The sequence below is a fragment of the Temnothorax nylanderi genome, unplaced genomic scaffold (genome assembly GCF_030848795.1).
Source record: "Temnothorax nylanderi isolate EJ_2023f unplaced genomic scaffold, tnyl_v1.0 TNYL_tig0943_pilon, whole genome shotgun sequence".
Classification (NCBI taxonomy): domain Eukaryota; kingdom Metazoa; phylum Arthropoda; class Insecta; order Hymenoptera; family Formicidae; genus Temnothorax; species Temnothorax nylanderi.
The window spans coordinates 1-20947 of NW_027250005.1; the positions used below are offsets into that span (position 1 = coordinate 1).

Genomic DNA, 20947 nt, shown 5'->3' on the forward strand with positions numbered 1-20947 from the left:
ACGTCTGTGACGTCTAAATGCAACTTGGCTCCCGTATACATGATATCATTGAGTGAGCGGCCGGATGTAGATGCACTCGAGCCATTAAACACCACAACGTAATTTTGTGGTTGCACTGTCTGGTTTGAGCACGCCCGTGATGTGGCAAGTAATATTGCGCGTGCTGGCTGGAAACGGGTGAAGCCTCCGTCATGTGATTGAGCTCTCGATATTCTGTCATGAACTGATGATACAGGCGTCGATAGTTGTCATCTCGTGCGAACCTTCTTAGTAAGCCCTGCAGGCATCGATGCGCAGTGTGATACGAATCCCCAGAGTATCAGGTGATGATTTTAACGGAAGTCGAACTGTGTAGCGACCTGTTGAGTCCCGCGAAACAGTGCTCTTGTAATATTCTTCACATCTTTGCTCGTCAGGCGTAAGATCATGAGTATTACTTGCAGGCACTTCTTCTTGTGTCCAGAATTTCGCCAGCAACTCGTCGAGAGCATCTTCTCTCTCCTGAATCGAGGCATGGTGCACTGCAGCAGATGCCGATGATGATGTGTCGACAGGTCCGAGAACGAGCCATCCAAAAATTGAGAGCTGCGCAATTGGCATCAATGGATCTTGTTTGATGATGTTGGGCTTGATGATCTGCCCATATGAGTCAGCTCCAATGATGATATCCACTGGCCGTGGTGTGAGAAAGTCTGGATCGGCCAAGATTAACTTGGTGAGATGCGGCCATTCCTGTGGTGCAGCGTTGAATGATGGCAAGATGTTGGTTAACGTCTGCAGAATGTGAGCTTGAATGATGACGTCTGATCTTGAGTAAAGTGAGCGGAGCTGGAGTGAGGCAACTCCTCGAGTTTGAGTTGACTTTTCGCCCCCAATTCCAGTAATGATGATGACAGAATGATGACGAGGAATGTTGAGCTGACGAATGAGTGATTCAGAGACGAAGGTGAGTTCTGAACCTGAATCGATGAGAAGCCGTACGCGCTGAGTAGTCCACAAATGAATTTATCTGAGCCAGGGCCGTAGCTAATAAGGTTGAGTGTGATGAGCGGGCCAAAGAGGAGTGAGCGACGATTGCACCATCTTCCTATTGAGCTGACGCAGCTGAGCTGGTGCTCGGCTTCGCTGATAAGTTCGCCTGATGAGCTTCATGCAGCATCGTTGTGGTGTCGGTTGGTGCACTTCTTGCACCCCCGTGAGCTCTTACATGAGCGGACGTTGTGGCGGCCGAGGCAATTGAAGCAGAGCCTCCGTGAGATGACAAGTTTCTGTCGTTCGACCGGTGAGAGATCCCTAAATTTTGTGCACGTCACAACGAAATGCGTGCCGTTGCAGCAGTCACACGGGTACACCGTGGAGCCGTCTGATGATTCCGTGCGGGCCGGTTGAACAGCCGCACCGGTGAGGCCTGACGCTCTGAAGTGCGCTTGTCGGTCGGCAGCTCGAGTAATGGAGAGGTCTTCCCTCCCGTCCCCGGTTTTGGCGGGATCCGTCATGATGAGCCGCCCCTGAGCTGTTCATGATGAGAAACCTGAGAAACGTCGAGACACGTGTAAGAAAATGCTGCACGAATCGAGAACGTTCGAGGAACGCGAGAGAAAGCGCTATGCGAAGCGAGAGTCATGTATTGAGCACGTGATACTGTTTATGTGACACTCGCGAGGGCGCGTACACTCGTGTAACACTCGCGAGCGCGCGTGAGAATGTCTGTCTTTCACTCGCGACAGCGCTACAATGTCCACGTGGCACATCGCGGAGGGCATGCCCCTTTCACGTGATCTGTGTCTGAGTTACACCATAGGTCGCTGGTTCGAATCCGGCTCGAAGGACCAAATGTTCGCGAAATCGCTGATTAATCCCGGCGATGGTAGCGGGATGAGAAGGACGCGCGTGGAGGGTGTTAACAAATTCTTTCTTTTGTTTAATGTAACTCAGACCACAGTCTGAGCCGTCTTTAATGCGTCTAAATATATACAATCTGACCTGAGAAATGATGAGCGGTGTATGAATGATAAGTCTTTGATGCGCGAGACAATTATATGAATTGCCTCGCTCGTGGTGATTCGCCCGTGAGCCGTTGAGACACGTGGCGGTCGGCACTCGCGCACGTGTGAGCCTGAGTCGTCGTGTTGATGTACCAGAGCTGGCTGGGGTGAGCGGTCTCTTTACACTTTACAGTCTCTTGGCAGCTTCAATCACTGCGAGCGGCACGGTATGCAGTTCTACTAACAGAACTCACAGAGCACACGTCGTACGTACGATCACAACGCGGACATGTTTCTCTCTGAGGCGAGGGAGAAGCTCGCGATGAGCGCGCCCGTGCTTGCGCAAGCTGCCGCGTCGATCCGGCCTGTCGATACCCGATCGATGCTGCCATCTGATGAGATGGCGCAACGCGAGCGTAATCTCGAACACATCATTATTATAATAAAAATTAATAAGTTTTGTTTTTATATTATATATATTCTGTGTGTATATGTGTGTAATGTGTGAATGTGTCTGTGTAAATAGTTAAAACAATATATATTTTAAGAAATATTAAAATATTTATTAACATAAAATAAAGACAAAAAAGTGTAATAAAAATTCTTTTTACCTAGTAACAACGGGGATTTTCAAATAAATGCCACAAATATCTTTAATTTTGTCAGCTACTTGAGTGGATTGATTCTGCTTGTTCCACAATTTCGTTAATTTGGCAAATGTTGGTCTATACTTCTTTTTATATAAAGCACTTTCCAAAGCTTTTTCGGAGTCTTTGACTGCAACAAGGCTAAGCGTGTGGCTAACACACCTATGGTGCGGTGGAAGAGTAATGAAATCTTCTGCGTCTAAATCTTGCATTTCATCAGTGATTAATAAATCACTCAAATTATGGAATTCCATGTTAACAGTCTCGTCATCATTTTCAATATTTTCATCTCTTGCAAAATCTCTAAAAAATATTTTAAAATTACATTTATAAATTAAAAAATTTAATGCGTTATTTAATATATATATGAATCAAGAAAATATTGTATAAAATATCATATAAGATAATATTAATTTACCGAAATGCTTTAACAAAGTTTGAGCCATTATCTGTTGTTACACAGCACACTTTATTCTGTATATGATATTCCAAAAACACGGAATTAATTTCTTTTGCCAAAACATCAAATGTATGCCGTCCTTTCATTCTACGGCAAGCCAGTGCAGCTGATTCCCTTTTTAAAGTTCCTGGATTAATCCAATGAACTGTTATTCCTAAATAACTTCTATAAAAAGTTTAGAGATTTAATTTAATTATAATAAAGTAATAACGTATTAAAGAATTAAAAATATACCTTCATAAAAAATAAAATACTAATAGAAAATATTAATGTAGAAATTAAATAAAGTATCAAGATAATATCTACTATCTACCTCTTTGCTTTACTCCATAAGTCTGCTGTAGTTGAGATAGTTTCTACTTTAGCCAATTCATTTTCAAGAGCAGTTTTCATGTCAAAATATAATTGACTAAGTTTTTCTCTTAACGTCTTTCTGCACATTATTCGAAATGATGAAGGCAATCCAATTTTAACCAAATCAATAAAAGCAGGACTCTCTACAACTGCGAGGGGCTGAATATTTTCAATGACAAATCGCAATATAGCACCATCTAATTTTTTTGAGTAATTCCAGATATTCCAGAACCCCATTTTTGTAATACACATTGTCTTTTTGTAACACTATTATTGGAGATATCTTCATTTTCTTTTTGACGTTTGTTATTTGCAAGTTTAGATTTGGCTTCGTCTATTTTTGTCAAGTAACGTGGATGTTTTGCCTATTAAATTAACATGTAGAAATCAGAATAAAATAATGTGATGTTTATGTGATGTTGTATGTAATAGGTAGATGATAATGTTATAATATAATATGTATAGGGTAAGGTGGTATAATAATAAGGTGGAAAATAATACAATCCAATGCTACTAAAAATTATGTAAAAGCCCAATAAACCAAGAAATTTTTTGATCATAAGTAGAAGTAAAAAAAGGCAAAAAAGCATATTTAGAAGCATATTTAGAAGGAAAATAGTTATTATAAAAGAATTTATAACAAAATAGATAAATAGATATTAAACCTTGCAAAAAGTTTGTTATAATATTTGTATATATTAAAGAAAGAAATTTTGACAGAAAATACAGAAATAACTATATTATTAATTCATAATTCATTAATTAAGGATCGTTAATCTAGTCATGCTTTTGCATGTCATGCTTTTTATACCTACTATTCTATGTTGCACATTTGATTCAATGTAGAACATAGGGTAGAATTGTTTAAATTTCTTGGAAATCTAAAAAAATAAAAATAAATTTTTTTTGTAATTTTGATTAATTAATATTATATATTATCTAGTTCAAATTCTTATCTAATTATATTAATATCTAGTTTTATTTTATATATTATATATGTCTCAATTAGCTCAATCTTAAGGGGGTAGTACAGTCTGGCGGCCGAAAATGAGGGTCAATTTTAGGATTTATTTGTGACAAAGTGTTAGGCCAATCAGGTTCATGGTGTATACGATATTGAAGTACATATTTAGGTGCATTTACAGTATTTTTTATATGGAAAAATATTAAGAAATGTAGGAGTTATGAGTCATCTCTTCGCGCGTGCGCTCGACTACGGTGTACATAGTAGCTCCTGTACGACGTGCCTGAAATGAAAAACGCAAAAAGGGTATTAAATTTAAATGTATTCCCCACAGGTTGACGTTCGAAAATTGTAAAAATGTTAAAAATTGTGAAAGTTATAGCACTTAATTGGCACAAAATGAACTTCTTTTTGTTAAGTGCTATAACTTTCACAATTTTTAACATTTTTACAATTTTTGAACGTCAACCTGTGGGGAATACATTTAAATTTAATACCCTTTTTGCGTTTTTCATTTCAGGCACACCGTATAGGAGCTACTGTACATCGTAGTCGAGCGCGCGCGCAAAGAGATGACTCATAACTCCTACATTTCTTAATATTTTTCCATATAAAAAATACTGTAAATGCACCTAAACATGTACTTCAATATCGTATACACCATGAACCTGATTGGCCTAACACTTTGTCACAAATAAATCCTGAAATTGACCCTCATTTTCGGCCGCCAGACTGTACTACCCCCTTAATTCATTAAAGTTATAAAATTATTAAAAAGCAATTACATTTAACATTACATATATAAAAATTATGTTTTGCAAATAAAAATAAACAGCTAATATTGAGTAATATTAATATACAAATCGTAAAATCGTATATAGTCTGTGCAGTATCGTTTTCAATAAAAAGAGAAAAGCTTTGTTCTCGGATTATGACTACACAGAATTAATAATTAACATCAAAAATACATTATATAAATAAATAACACTTACTTTTGTGTGTTTCCTCAAATTGGATGTAGAGGTTTTATTTGCCTGAATAATTTTTCTGCCTAAGCATAATTTGCACGTATATGAAAAATTTTTTTCATTGCTCAGCTTCGGTTCGAATGTAAAAATTTCTGAATATGCCGGCCATGGTGTTTCACAATCTGTTTCACTCGCGGATTGAGACGTACTCGCTTGAGCTTGTTCTGCTTCTTCAGTGTCAGTCATTGTTCTCAGACTTTTAAGCGTTGATTGTCCTAACTCGGAGTGATTCCTAATTCAAAGAAATAACAAATTAACAAAATGTCTCGCAGCGGTCGTAATACTCGTATAACTCGTAATCTAGATTCTAGATTTAATTCCTGAATTCTTCCTACCGATGGAGGAGAAATGCTTCTCTCACTACGCGCAACACGAAACCGGAAACAGATACAAAAGAGCTGCGCCGGGTATTAATATTCAACTGAAATCGGAAAGATAAAATTGGATTGAAATGATTGGATTAGGAATAGAAATCCTTGACTGTTTTTCATTTAGTGACAACAATTGACATAAGTGTCGTCCTGTCTTTGTTACTCAATAGGCCTATTCTCTTAATTCTCCTTAGCTAAACTTTAAACGTGGAGAGAAAAAGAGGAAAGTTGAACGATGCAAGAAAATAGAAATTCAGCTAAAGAGAATAGCCAGGCCTATTGAAGACCAAGAAAGATAAAGATAGAACAATGATTGTGTCAACTTGTGTCATTATTGTCATTAAATGGAAAGCATTCCTTATTATGTTATTTGAAAATTAGAAGTTTATCGTTTATCTACAATACGTACAAAATATTGATTCTGCGGGTCCGTCGTGCAAAACCGGAAACAGATACAAAAGAGCTGCGCCGGGTATTAATATTTAACTGAAATCGGAAAGATAAAATTGGATTGAAATGATTGGATTAGGAATAGAAATCCTTGACTGTTTTTCATTTAGTGACAACAGTTGACATAAGTGTCGTCCTGTCTTTGTTACTCAATAGGCCTATTCTCTTAATTCTCCTTAGCTAAACTTTAAATGTGGAGAGAAAAAGAGGAAAGTTGAACGATGCAAGAAAAAAATAGAAATTTAGCTAAAGAGAACAGCCAGGCCTATTGAAGACCAAGAAAGATAAAGATAGAACGATGATTGTGTCAACTTGTGTCATTATTGTCATTAATCGTCAATTAACCGCGGTTATGACGCTACATCAGTCGCAACTTTGTTCTAAATGTTTTAATAGATGGCTCATTGTCAGTTAACATCTTTAAAAACTGCAGCTTTACCGATATTTCAGACTTTTAATCCTAATAATTATTATAATTAATACTGTGGTATTTCAATTTAATTTTTTAATCATCTTATTATTTTAGCGAAATTACGTAGGAGAGAGGGAGAGAGGAGATAAGCTCAACGGCGGCTCTCAACGCTCGAAATAATCCGTTCTTAAAGCCGTTCCTCGCAGCCTGCATTCGTATTTCCGTTCAAAGTGCTCGATAACATCGTTCGCCAATGAAACAGTTTCAAGTATACCGTATACCCAGGCAAATAATCCTCTCGCTCGTCAAGCATAAGTCCGTACAACGATCCCCGGGGAACGCCGAACTCTTCTTTTAATCGTCGAAAGCCGGGTGGCGAGCGATCGGGTCCGGTGAGCTCGATTATCGCACGTCGTAGAAAGCGTTTCGTGCCACGAGGCCGCGAAGCGACTCAAAGAAGCCGCCTCAATCCGAAAACTTACAAGCGCCCGTCTTCCCGCTCCTAGAATAGCAGTAATAGTAATTGCAGTAATTGTACAAGAGGTCGTTAATCCGCGCAAGTTTGATCTCGATTACCGTCACTCACGAAAAGTCTAGCACGCACGTCGGATACGTCAATAACCTCAAATAACCACTTTCCTTGAATCACGCTATTTAGCGAAACTTCTTACGGGATAGTGGGTCCCGATAAGAAAAGGAAAAGACGGCACGATGTAACACAAATGACACGTAAGTCACGTAACACACCTTCACAAACACTTTTAGGACTTTTAACTTTTAGCACATGAAAAATCTACCATGTACACGTGTGAAGAAGAAACCGAAAACTCAGCCATGGGCCATGGGTTATAACAAAAACAAGCGCAGTAGTGAGCGCGCACCGCGCGCGGCATCAAAGCCGGTGTTCATAAAGTTTTTAAAGTTCGTTTTCATGCCAAATACGGCTCGTGTGATTGGTTTATGATTCTAAGAGATGGCGTTTTTCCCTCCGAAGCTAAATATAGAAAGTAACGATAAAAGTAACTGTTAAATTAGTTACAGTTACCGAAAAAATGTAACTAAGTTACCGTTACAGTTACCAAAAGAAAAATGTAACGCAGTTACCAGTAAGTTACCAAAAAAAGTAACTTGTAACGGTAACTTAGTTACAAGTAACTAGTTACTTCCCAACCCTGCTTATCTGTCAGAGTCAGAGGAGGTTATAAACACGTGGCCGTCTTGACCGCGTGTTTATAACCTGTTATGACTCTGACAGATAAAGACACTTGTGAAAAACATGCACCGCAATAAAAATGTTATTTTATATTACTTGTGATTGATTATTTGTGATTTTATCAAATAATGTGTCAAGAATAGCTTGAGATGTGTGGTTTAGCATTACTTTCACATAACGATCAATGTACAATTCTCTATCAAATTATTATTCCCCTTCATTCCTTATATATCCAGTGTTTCTTATGCATCTTATTCTGTATTGTTTGTAATGTGTTATAAGATAGATTCCTGCAGTTGAATATTGGTTATTATCTGATAACACTGCTAAATTACATATCTTGCTCCAGCTGTTCATGAACCGTTACTTGATCTTGGTAACATCACAAAATATAAGATTGTACAAATTAGAATAAAATAAGAAAAAGATCTTATTCTTACTTTATTCTAATTTATACAATACTAGCTGGTTGCCCGGGCTTCGCCCCGGAAGACATATGTAATAAGACACGCAAATAGTCTCTCTCTCTCCCTCTCTCCCTCTCTCCCTCTCTTCCTCTCTCCTCTCTCCCTTTCTCCCTCTCTCCCTCTCTCCCTCTCTCCCTCTCTCCCTCTCTCCCTCTCTCCCTCTCTCCCTCTCTCCCTCTCTCCCTCTCTCCTCTCTCCCTCTCTCCCTCTCTCCCACTCTCCCACTCTCCCTCTCTCCCACTCTCCCTCTCTCCCCCTCTCCCCCTCTCCCCCTCTCCCCCTCTCCCCCTCTCCCCCTCTCCCCTCTCCCCTCTCCCCCTCTCCCCCTCTCCCCTCTCCCCCTCTCCCTCTCCCCCTCTCCCCCTCTCCCCCTCTCCCCCTCTCCCCCTCTCCCCCTCTCCCCCTCTCCCCCTCTCCCCCTCTCCCCCTCTCCCCCTCTCCCCTCTCCCTTTCTCCCACTCTCCCCCTCTCCCCCTCTCCCTTCTCCCCTCTCCCCCTCTCCCCCTCTCCCCCTCTCCCCCCTCTCCCCCTCTCCCCTCTCTCCCTCTCCCTCTCCCTCTCTCCCTCTCCCTCTCCCTCTCCCTCTCCCTCTCTCTCTCTCTCTCTCTCTCTCTCTCTCTCTCTCTCTCTCTCTCTCTCAGCAGAAGCAGACGTGTGAAACATCGCTCCGTAAAAGTGTTAATTTTTGAGTGGTTTAGAAGTGAGGGAGAGTGTTAAAAAGTTGTGTAAAGAATATCTGCATAGACCGGGGTTAGCCATGAGTGTTATCTAGCCGGAATATGCTGATACATAGGCACGAGAACTGCATTTCGTATAGAGGTCATCAAAGCCTCGTACGACAGGTAGACATCGGCGGCGAACACAAAACGCTGACGTGTGAAAGTGACGTGTGAAAGTGACGAGTCAATTAACTGTCTCTGCCGATATTAGCGGAATGAACGAGGAATACGCCGAGTATCGATGCTCGGCATGTAAGAAGTCTATAAAAACGGAGGTAATTGCATGCAAGTTCTGTGTTAAGCTTTTCTTCCATCCAGGATGTGTATCTAAGCACAAAATTTATGATAAAAACCGCGAATTGGTGTCGTGTCCTGGCCCATTCGAGAAGTTTATTATTAGTGATGGTGATAAAGTAGCTGATATAAATAAAGCAGCGGCATTGGCAGGAAGAACAACGGGACCTGCAAAAATGAGTCCGGCGACAAGCAGCGGGAATAAAGTAGCAGCCGCGAGTGGAGCAGGGGATATTGATAGAAAAATAGATTGGCTTGTAAGAACAGTGAAAGAATTAAAAGATGAGACAGCATGTAGAAAGGAGATCAAGTCAATGATAAAAGAAATAGTCCGTGAGGAGATGGGAGGCATTAAACAGGAAATAGAAGAATTAAGAAAAATGTTAACGCAAGGAGCATATGGACCATCAGGTGGAGCGACAAGAAAATATAGCGATGTGATTAAAGAAAGGAAAGAAGAAAATATCTTGATTATAAAACCAAAAGTACAACAAGAGAGTGAAATTACGAAGAAAACAATTAAAGATAAAATTGATATAACCAAGATGGAAATAGGAATTACCAAATTAAGAAAGGGAGGTAAAGGGACAGTGATCTTAGGATGTGAGACGGAAGAAGAGAAGGAAAAGCTAAAGGCGACGGTACAAGCGGCAATGGGTAAGGAGGTCAAGGTCTCTGAGCCACAGAAGAGGAAACCTAAGATTAAAATAATTAATGTTGGTGGAGAAGAAATGAAAATGGAGGATGATGAATTGTTAGATACAATCAAGAAGCAGAATAGAATTGGCGAGGAATGCTGTATGCACTTAGTGAAGAAAATTTTAAGAGGAAAAAATAAGGATATTGAGCAAGGATCCGTAATAATTGAAGTGGATGAAAGCACTCATAAATCACTAATAAACAGAGGAAAGATAAATTTAGGATGGCGAAAGTGTCCTATATTTAATTACATTAGTGTTAGAAGATGTTTTAAATGCTGGGGCTATTATCATATTGCCAAGAATTGCACGAGACAGGAAACATGCTATAAATGTGCAGGAAATCATAAGGCGAATGAATGTACGACGGCAAAGAAGAGGTGTGTAAATTGTACCTACAAGAATCAGACATACAACTTGAAGATAAATGTTGAACACAAGGCGCTGGATTCGGAATGTCCGACATTTAAGAAAGTACTGGAGGAGGAGAAAAAAAGAGCCGGCTGGGAAGATGCAAAATAGCAACCACAGGAAGAAGCGGAATTACTCTGGTATACGAATGCACAAAGCTTTTTGGCGCATAAGGATGAAATTCAACATCAGATTATGAAGAGGGTCCTGCGATTCTAACGTTATCCGAGACTAGATTGACTGTAGAAATTGAGGATAGTGAGGTCAATGTACCGGGGTACAGTATAGTTAGATGTGATGCTGAAAATAGAAATACAGGAGGAGTACTGTTATATGTTAGGGAGGATATTAAATTTAGGATAGTTGATAAGAAAAAGATAGTGTCAAACTGTTGGTGCGTGGTGGTAGAATTGAGAGAGAATTTGTTTAAAGGTATAATAGCAGTAGTGTATCATTCGCCGAGTGCGACAAATGGCGATTTCGTGAGATTTCTGGAAAATACGGTCGAAGATCTAATAATAAAGTACAACTGTATAGTGATAGGGGACTTTAATATAGATATAATGGTAGATTCATTTTACACAAAGAAATTATTAACGGTAATGCAAAGCTTAGGGATGAGGCAGTATGTTGATTGTCCAACGCGAGTTACAAAAGATAGTCGAACGAGGATAGATTTAATTTTTTCGAATAAGGAAATAAAGGTACAAGTGAATGAGAAACCTAAAATAACGGACCATGCATGGCTAAAAGTAGAATTTAATATGAATAAAAAGGGAAATAAATATAAAGAATTTAGAGGCAGGGACTATAGTAAATTTAATGTAGATGAATTTCTTAGAATAATGGAAGAAAGAACTGAGCAAGGTCAAGGGCTGGATATAAGTGTAAGGGCGGAGAGATTTGTTAATAGTATAGTAAGTGTATTGGATACTGTAGCACCTAAGAAAAAGTTCAAGATTCCGAAAGTATGGGAAGGGAAAAAGTGGTATTCAGATGAAATTAGAATGGCAGCAGATAGAAGGGATGAGGCTCACAGTAGAGCAATAAGCACAGGTAAGGAGCAGGACTGGGAATATTTCAAGAATGAAAGAAATGCAGTAGTAAAACTTATCAGGGCAAAAAAGAAGGAATATTATGAGAATATGGTAGATAACAATAGGAGGGATCCTACAAAGATGTGGAAAACTTTGAAAGAATTAATTAAGGGTGAGCAAAGGGGTTCAGAGAACATCGATAATGTAGATTTTGAAATATTAGAAGACATGGAAGAATGCAATATAGCTGATAAATTTAATACATATTATGTAAAAAGTATTAGTAACATTGTGCAATCTATTAGTAATAAGGGGATAAAAGGCACAGGTAGGAGACCTATTTATGTAATTGAGAATAAGGGGATTATGGAAAATTTTGAGCCAATTAGCGCAAGAGACCTGGAACAAATTGTTAGGGAACTACCACGAAAGAACGGAACAGAGGAAAAGATAAATAGTAATATACTGAAAATGGTGCTACCTGTGATAAAAGATGAGTTTGTAGGGGTAATAAATGATTCGCTTAGGACAGGTAAATTTCCAGAAGGATGGAAAACATCCACGATAATACCGATACCAAAGGTAAACAAACCAAAAAAAGCGAGCGAGTATAGACCGATTAATATGTTACCGATATATGAAAAAGTATTAGAGTTAGTTGTAAAAAAACAGTTGGAAAAATTTCTAGAAGACAATGAAATAATAACCGAATACCAATCGGGATTTAGGAAACAGCAGTCGTGTGAGACAGCAATTCAAAGTTTTATCGAGGAATGGAAGTTGATAATTGAGGAGAAAAAAATGGTGGGGGTGTTATTCCTGGATCTCAGGAGAGCGTTTGAGACAATAGATAGGGTAAGATTAGTGGAAAAATTATATCAGTATGGAATAAGAGGAGTGGTGTTGGAATGGATAATATCGTATTTAAGTAATAGAAAGCAGCAAGTTAGATTCAATGATATATGTTCTAAAATAATTGAGACAATATATGGCGTGCCACAGGGATCCGTATTAGGACCTCTATTGTTTATTTTGTATATAAATGATATAGTTAAAGTCTGTCCGGAGGGAAGTATATTTAGATTATTTGCAGATGACACGACCGCAAGTGTAACAGGTGAAAGTTGTGAGGAATTAGAAATAAAACTAAATATGGTGCTCGGTATACTTGAAGAATGGATGAATGTGAATATGTTAAAAATGAATGCAGATAAGACCAAATATTTGATAGTTAGAAGTATAAGAAAAGAAATAAAAACAGACATAATAGTAAAAAGTTTGGATGGAACTATAATTGAGCGTGTCGAAATAACGAAACATCTGGGTGTAATGATCGATAGTAAACTCCGTTGGGAGAATCACTGTGATTATATGTTAAAGAAAATAGGGAAAAAAGTGAGTTTTCTAAATAGAATAGGAAATGATATATCGATGTACACTCGATGTACTGTGTATAAGTCTATCATAGCGCCTCACTTTGAATATTGCGCAACGATGTTAGTAGGCATGGGTGAAACGCAACTGAATCGACTGCAAGTGGCACAAAACCGTGCCATGAGAGTCATACTGCAATGCTCGCGATATACAAAGGTAGAATTGATGCTGCAAACCCTTAAGTTTATGAATGTAAGACAGAGACTAATGTACAATGTATGTATTTTTTATTTTTAAGATAGTAAGAGGCATAATGCCAAAACATTTAAGTAATAGGATAGAAATAGTAGGAGTTGTGAGTGGACGTCAAACGAGGCAGGCTGAGAATATTAGAATTCAATATCGCAGGACGAGAAGCGCACAGAAAAGTCTATTTTATGAAGGTTTGAATATGTATAACGCCCTACCGATAGAAATTAAGCAATGCGAAAGAATTGAACCATTCAAACGTAGGTTAAGAGAATATATTGTACCTCATGTAGAGGAATTAATTTAAGGAATTATGTAAAAAATAGCCGAGAAGGCTAATAAAGCTCAATCAATCAATCAATCTCTCTCTCTCTCTCCCTCTCCCTCTCCCTCTCCCTCTCCCTCTCCCTCTCCCTCTCCCCCCCTCTCTCTCTCTCTCTCTCTCTCTCTCTCTCTCTCTCTCCATACAGCACAAGCAGATACTGAGAATGTTCGAAGGATATCTCAGCAGTAGATTGCGTATATTCTCACAACATTCGAGATACGTACCACGATTTTTTGAGAACATACTCAGAACATTCCTATTTCCGCCCCACCTAGTTTATTAGTATCTACTGAGAATATCCCGCAGTAAATACCAAAAATATCTCAGGTATCAATATAGAACCAAGGATAGAATATGCACGGTATATACTTATTACGTTCGATTAGGGTTAAATAATTGGTACTCTTTTATATTTTATAAATTTATATTTATTTATATGTGCATTGTAAATTATTGTCAATGTGTGTACATTATACACTACAAATATTAATACTGACAATTAATACCGCAATAACGCCGAGTTTAATGCTTATGTTACTTCGAGTGTCATACGTGATAAGAGAATTGCTATAGAATAATAGATTACTGCCTGTTTTATGTCACATACGATTTCCTTATAGAATATTGCAGTGCTGTCGAACTTTAAATCACATAGTGATTTGAGTACATATGAAGTACATATTTAAAACTAGCGAAAATAATCGTTTTCTTAAAAAGGATTGCACATAAGTAAACCAAAAAGAAATAGGAAAGTATGCATTTTTTACATGTGTCGTGTATCTAATATCTAATGACGCTTATTTAGAACAAAAGGATAGGAAAATGTATTATAGTCACACGACTTGTTGGAAAGATTTAAAAATCTGAGTCCTCACTCGTAAGTTATCGTTTGCACAGAAAAATGTACTTACAAATTAAGCGTGATTTAAAATTCGAGAACACTGCAATCGTTCAAATATCTCGTGAATACATTTTCAATTGAATAATACATTAATCATTTACATAGTCGCGTAAGTAATTATCATTTTGTTTATCCTATACTAGAGATGGGCGATACAGCCTGAAAGTCGTGGATGAATAATAGATTACTGCCTGTTTTATGTGACATACGATTTCCTTATATTGCAGTGTTCTCGAACTTTAAATCACATAGTGATTTGAGTACATATGAAGTACATATTTAAAACTAGCGAAAATAATCGTTTTCTTAAAAAAAGGACTGCACATAAGTAAACAAAAAAGAAATAGGAAAATATTTAAAGTTCGAGAACACTGCAATCGTTCAAATATCTCATGAATACATTTTCAATTGAATAATAAATCAATTGAATAATTAAGACAAACAATTCTTACAGTGCGAACATTTATCTTGTAAGTTATGTCAGACGGTAATCTCGATATTTCGAATAGAAAATAATTAGAATGGACTTTATAACGTAATTGCAGCGCATTTACAGTAAGCGGCAAGTTATAATTGTACGAATGATACATATATATGGCAAGGGAAGGCATCATATTGTCCGTGGATGTTTCAATACGTGTTGTATTATGTTACAAAATTCTTTCCATATACGGACCATCCTTCAGTATACATAGATGTACACACACATATATACATAAGTATACATATATCATGTTACATACGTATGTGCACATGTCTGTACATAATATATTTTTTAAGAAAAAAAACATATTATGGGATATTCTGTATATATGGAGAACCAATAGAGACGTAATATCGGTGAGCATAGCATTGAAACATCCTCCTCTATAGACAATATGACACTTATTCGCACGACAGCGCATATTATATATAATCCTTTCCGCCGTCACTATTAAAAACCTGACTACATGTCATCCTCTCGACGAAACATACCTATTACAAAACGAGAATACGAAGCAAAATTCGTTGAGCTGTTGGTATGTATTGCACAAATACACAATTGGTATCACAAATTGACTCCAACGTATGCGAGCCAAACACTTCGTCGTCGCACGCAATCTGTTTTATGGGAACGAGAACCAGCACGCGAAACAGGAGCGATAAATGGAATTCATCTCGCGTTTAGAAAAGTAAACAAATAAGCTGCTCCTCCAGACACAACGTTTTAAATGTTCCGATAATCTAAATGTGAATAATTCTAAATGTAAATATTTTCCGTTCTTTACGAATGTAGAAGTGAACGAAAGGCAAAAGCGAGAGGCTGACGCAACGTTTCAGCACGACACACGAGATACGTCCGTGTAAGATAAACGGAGGAAACACCGGTCGTCGAGTCTGAAAAATATAATAACAACAGTGACATTAATTTGTGCCGATTCTCGCTCGATTCACTATTTACGAATTATGATAATAAACTTACCAATATTTTCCGTTCTTTACGAATGTAGAAGTGAACGAAAGGCAAAAGCGAGAGGCTGACGCAACGTTTGAGCAACGTTTTAGGACGACACACGAGACACGTATCCGTATACGTGCTGTCGTACGTTGCTGTCGAACGGAGACAGCCGTTTCTCGCACTCGCGGATCGTTTCCTCGCTCGCGTGCACATACGCGAATAATGACGGAATTAATAAAGACGGGGCCAAAGAAGCCGCGGAAGGTTATGTCGACGAGACCGTCGCGCACATGGACACTATGGACAGCCGTTTCTCGCACTCACGGATCGTTTCTTGTCCTCGCGCGCTTTTCGCTTGCGTGCACGACACAACTTCGACAAGATGTCCGACCGCCGACGTCCGACTTCGTGTTCGTGGCTTCGTGCCCGATCGACTCTCATCGGGGCGACTTCGGCTCGCCTAGCGCGCGCATCAACACGCCGCCTTCGGACTTAGCCGATTCGGCGTCGTCGGTGAAAGCAACACACCGCGAGCGGACACTTTATCTTCTAATCCGTATTAATTTATATATTCTGAGTAGTATACGAGAATTTACGAAAAATAATGTACTACTGTGAGATATTACAAGTACATCCTGAGAATTTACGAAAAATAATGTACTACTTTGAGATATTACAAGTACATCCTGAGAATTTACGAAAAATAATGTACTATTAGAGATGTTATATAAATGTTCCAGGTATATTATATACGGTACGTACATGTACAGTACGAGTACAGAACATTCGAAAGATATCATGTGCTGTATGGGTCTCTCTCTCTCTCTCTCTCTCTCTCTCTCTCTCTCTCTCTCTCTCTCTCTCTCTCTCTCTCTCTCTCTCTCTCTCTCTCTCTCTCTCTCTCTCTCTCTCTCTCTCTCTCTCTCTCTAAAATGCTATAAATTAAAAAATATTACTTTTTTATCGACTAAAGTTCAATTCTGTCGTATACAATTTTTTGAGATTCACTCAATTATTTCCTTAAAAATTGGAAAAATTTCGTAACCGATTTCCAAAAAGATACCGGTTCCCAAAAAGATCGGTAACAAAAAACTATACAGTTTATAGCACTCCCCTTGAAATTCTACCCCTGTTTTATATACAATTCTTTAAAATTTGATCAATTATTTCCCGAAAAATTCGAAAAACTTCTGATACCGGTTTCCAAAAAGATCGGTAACGAAAAATTATACACTTTATGGCACTTTATCGCACGCGACGTCAATCGCTCTGGTGTGAAGAAGGGGTTGGGGACAAAGCGATAGAAAGACGAACGAATAGACGAAACGACAAATGTACGGACCGAACCAACGAATACACAGACGAACCGATAACCGTACGGATGATTCGAGGAAGTACGAAAACAAATTAAAAAAAAAACAAAGCGACGAAAGACCGTATCATGAGCGGACCAGTTTATTTACTCTTACCCCTTTTACACACCAGCGCGATGTCGCGTGCGATACGCGATATACTAATAAACGTACAGATTATCAATCTGTACCGTCATTGGATTACGTGTCGCGCGCGACTACCACTGGTGTGTAGAAAGGATTACTCTTATCTTTTTTGAGAAACTTCTGTCTCCTCTGTCTCCTTTTCCTTCTCTTCCTCCTCTTCCTCCTCTTCCTCCTCTTCCTTCTCTTCCTTCTCTTCCTTCTCTCGACGCCCTCGACGCTCTCGACGCCCTCGACGGTGATGGCGATGAAGGCGGTGATGGCGATGGTGACGGCTGGTGCCGTTGACGGCGATGTAACGACGTGGACGGCGTTTCTGACGAGGTCCTCGCCTCCTGCGAGGTCGTCGCCGTCGCCTTTTGCGGGCAACTATTTGCGGGAACGTGATGGCTCTGTGTAATTGTTCCACCCTCACGGTCACCTTTACGACGGGCGCCTTCACTTGCACCTAAAAAAGAAAAAAAGATAACATTCCCACATAGCACGTAATATTACAGAAATATTGCAGTAATATTGCAATATAGTCGAAGTATTACAATAAAATATTACAGAAATATTACTGATGTATTACACGTTTTTGAATAATATTGAAATATTACAGTAATATTGCTGCAATATATTGTTGAAATATAATACTTTAAGTAGCAAAATAATGTCAAATGACATTTCAATGACATCTTATTGACGTCATTAAGACGTTATTATGGTATCACACAATCATACGTATTGCACAGATAATATATACCAGTTAAAAAATTTTGGATTAAAAAAAGAAAAATTTGAATAAAAAATGATGGAAAATGTGGTGGAATCAAAAGAAACTGTAATTTCGGGGAATAAAAGTGATTAAGAAAAATTTTATAAGTGGTATTTAATTTTATAACTTGTTATTTGTTTTGTAATAATAAAAGATAATTATATGTACAATTAATTTTTAATTAAGAACCAGTAAGTAAATTAATAATAAAATAAATGGATAAATTTTTTGGAATTTATATTTCTTATATAATCAATATTGAATTTTTCAAATTACGAGTTTGTCACACGGATAAACAGAACGTTTCTTTGTGCGTAAGTGGAGGGAAGAACGCTAGTGTGTGCGGCTATGCGCTTGCTCGCAGCACCGACCCCCACCTTTCCCGGTCTTCTCTCGCTGTCTCTCGCATAGCTACGTGGGACCACGCAATCACGTAGTACGACACCGCACAGAAACAATCGTTTTAATTTTAGGTAATTTTTCTTTATTTAATAAATATTATTTACATAAATATTTCTAAAATTATTTTTGTATAATTACCACTAATACTTACATTGTACATATATATTTGGAGATTTGTTATTAAATCCAAAAATAGAGATTACGTGGCATTATCTGCAAAAACCACGTTAATATCATAAAAAAAATCATTTCAATGACCATCTTAAAATACATATATTTGCCTTTGTAACCTTATTGAACAAGTCTCTAATGGGATTATTTATTAATGGCTTCATACTTAAATCTTGATGCTAACTTAACCTCAAAATTTTTAACAGTTAATCCAACTGGAGCCCTCAGTTGTAGATACGTGATAGGAATATGCCTATCCCAAATCTCCTAAAAAGCAGTTTAACCATTAATTACGTGATTTAATTATTATTTAACCATTTATGTGATTTTATAATAATTATTGTTCTTATGCTATATGTTACAGTATTGCTTTCCATCAGTGGATGTTCATGCAGTCCAGAGTAGCACCAAGTAGTTTGATAGAAGAGCAAAAGCTTTATTTATTAAATACATAAGTAAGAAAAAGTTAAACTTGGTATAAACTGCGTTCCAATATTAATATTTAGTACTGAAAATCTAAAATGTATATATAACATTAACCATAGATTTTCAGTATAAACAGTGAATATCGGAACACAGTCCTACTTAACCCCTTATGTTTGAATATATTGTTGCGCCCGAGCCGTGACGCCCGGTAGAAACCCGGAAGGCAGCCGCGAAGCGCTGTCTGACGACGTGCCTGACGACGAGCCGTGTATTTGTTTGTTGACGTTCATCGTTATTCAGATTATTCGCCGAGCCTCGAAACCGTTCAGACGTGTTTACGGGCTATTCTGTATAATCGCATTTCTCTATTAAACGAGTTCTCTTTTCTAACTGAGAGTCTTTATTCCCGCCGACGGGATTGCGCGCCGCGTTCGCGAGTGTGTGTGAGTGAGTGCAGCGAACGCGCGGTTGTGCGCAACAATATAATTGGTAATACTTAAGGAGAGCTCCCTCTTCACCGATTTCGCTGAATTTAGGCTTAATCGACGCGTTTTTGCACAAAACGAACGAATCTGGCAGAAAAAAGTCCCGCTCTGCCCCGCGAAGCGAGATATTAACTGTTAAAGTTGACGACTATCAGGTTATGAAACCTGTCATACCGACGCGGTGTAGCGACTGATAGCGATCACAAACATGCCCTGCGGCCACATGCGCATGCTCCGTAGCCGCACGCGCATGTAAAAGAAGGTCACGTGACAACTGTCTGCTTGGTAAGTAACACAATTTCAAATGTTAATCAAATATCTCTTTTGTTTTAATCTTACGAGTCTAACTGTCAACAATGAGACTGCACGAGTTTCTCGCTGTAACCCATAATACAGAAAAATTAATTAGTTATTTAATCGAGCATCATTTAATTGCTAAAGAAATACAGTGTCCAAAATGTGGTAATAAATTAATAATTGATACAAGTAAGCTCAGATTTCGATGCCGAAAAACATATTATGAGAAGAATTCCAGCAAAAAATATGTAAAAAAACAATATATTTTCCAAACAAGTGCAAAATGTGATACGTGGTTTAGTAAATCAAAATTAAGTTTAGAAACCGTATGCCGATTAACAGCATACTTTATTATGTTACGGCCTCCGCGACATCAATTTTTGTGTACGGAGTTACAACTTTCCGAGCCTTCGGTTATTGATTGGGTTTCCTTTTGCCGAGAAGTAAGTATAATTTGATACATTTAATACATTAAATATAAATATGTTAAATATATATTTAGTAAATTTATTTAAAAATGATATAGGTTTGCATATACTGGGCCAAAAAAAATTCGACCAAACTTGGAGGCCCCAACAAAATTGTTGAAATAGACGAGGCTAAAATCGGCAAAAGGAAATACAACTGTGGCCGAATTATCGAAGGAAAATGGATCTTCGGTGGATACGAACGCGACTCAAGAAAAATATTTCTTGTTGCGGTTCCGGATTGTACAGAGAAAACTTTGCTGGAAATTATAAAAGAGTGGATTCTACCTGGGACGACGATAATGTCAGATTGTTGGAGGTCATACAATTGTTTAAACAATGAAGGCTTCCAACATCTGACCGTTAATCATTCCATGAATTTCGTCGACCCAGATACTGGTAAGTATAAACTTTAAATAGTTTTACAAATGTTTGGGTTTAACTATAATATATTTAAGATAAAAAAATAAAGAAATGTTGCATAAATGTATTGACAGTTTTTCTAATTTTTAGGAGCCCACACCCAGCATATAGAACGCGTTTGGAGAGAGGTAAGAGCTAATATCCCACGGTACGGAACACGTACTTCACACTTAGTGGGATATTTAGCAGAATATCTCTTCAAACGCGTTCATGATTACGAAGACCG

General features: G+C 38.2%; 2 protein-coding genes, 1 long non-coding RNA gene and 1 pseudogene across 3 annotated transcripts; 1 reads left to right on the top strand and 3 right to left on the bottom strand.

Moving 5' to 3' along the window:
* Positions 1-267: 267 nt before the first annotated feature.
* On the bottom strand, positions 268-1496 carry LOC139786043 (uncharacterized). The gene is made up of 2 exons (XM_071725205.1): positions 1208-1496; positions 268-959 (listed from the first exon to the last, which is right to left on the bottom strand). Exons 1-2 carry the CDS (start codon positions 1494-1496, stop codon positions 268-270), a joined length of 981 nt encoding a protein of 326 aa, XP_071581306.1.
* Positions 1497-2592: 1096 nt separating this feature from the next.
* LOC139786047 (uncharacterized) lies at positions 2593-4957 on the bottom strand (annotated as a pseudogene).
* A 4120-nt stretch (positions 4958-9077) lies between these two features.
* On the top strand, positions 9078-10695 carry LOC139786045 (uncharacterized). The gene has a single exon (XM_071725207.1). It carries the CDS (start codon positions 9286-9288, stop codon positions 10582-10584), a length of 1299 nt encoding a protein of 432 aa, XP_071581308.1. The 5' UTR covers positions 9078-9285; the 3' UTR covers positions 10585-10695.
* A 4179-nt stretch (positions 10696-14874) lies between these two features.
* LOC139786046 (uncharacterized) lies at positions 14875-16348 on the bottom strand. Its single transcript, XR_011722165.1, has 2 exons — positions 15822-16348; positions 14875-15736 (listed from the first exon to the last, which is right to left on the bottom strand). It is a non-coding gene; the product is annotated as an uncharacterized lncRNA (long non-coding RNA).
* Between the last annotated feature and the right edge of the window lie 4599 nt (positions 16349-20947).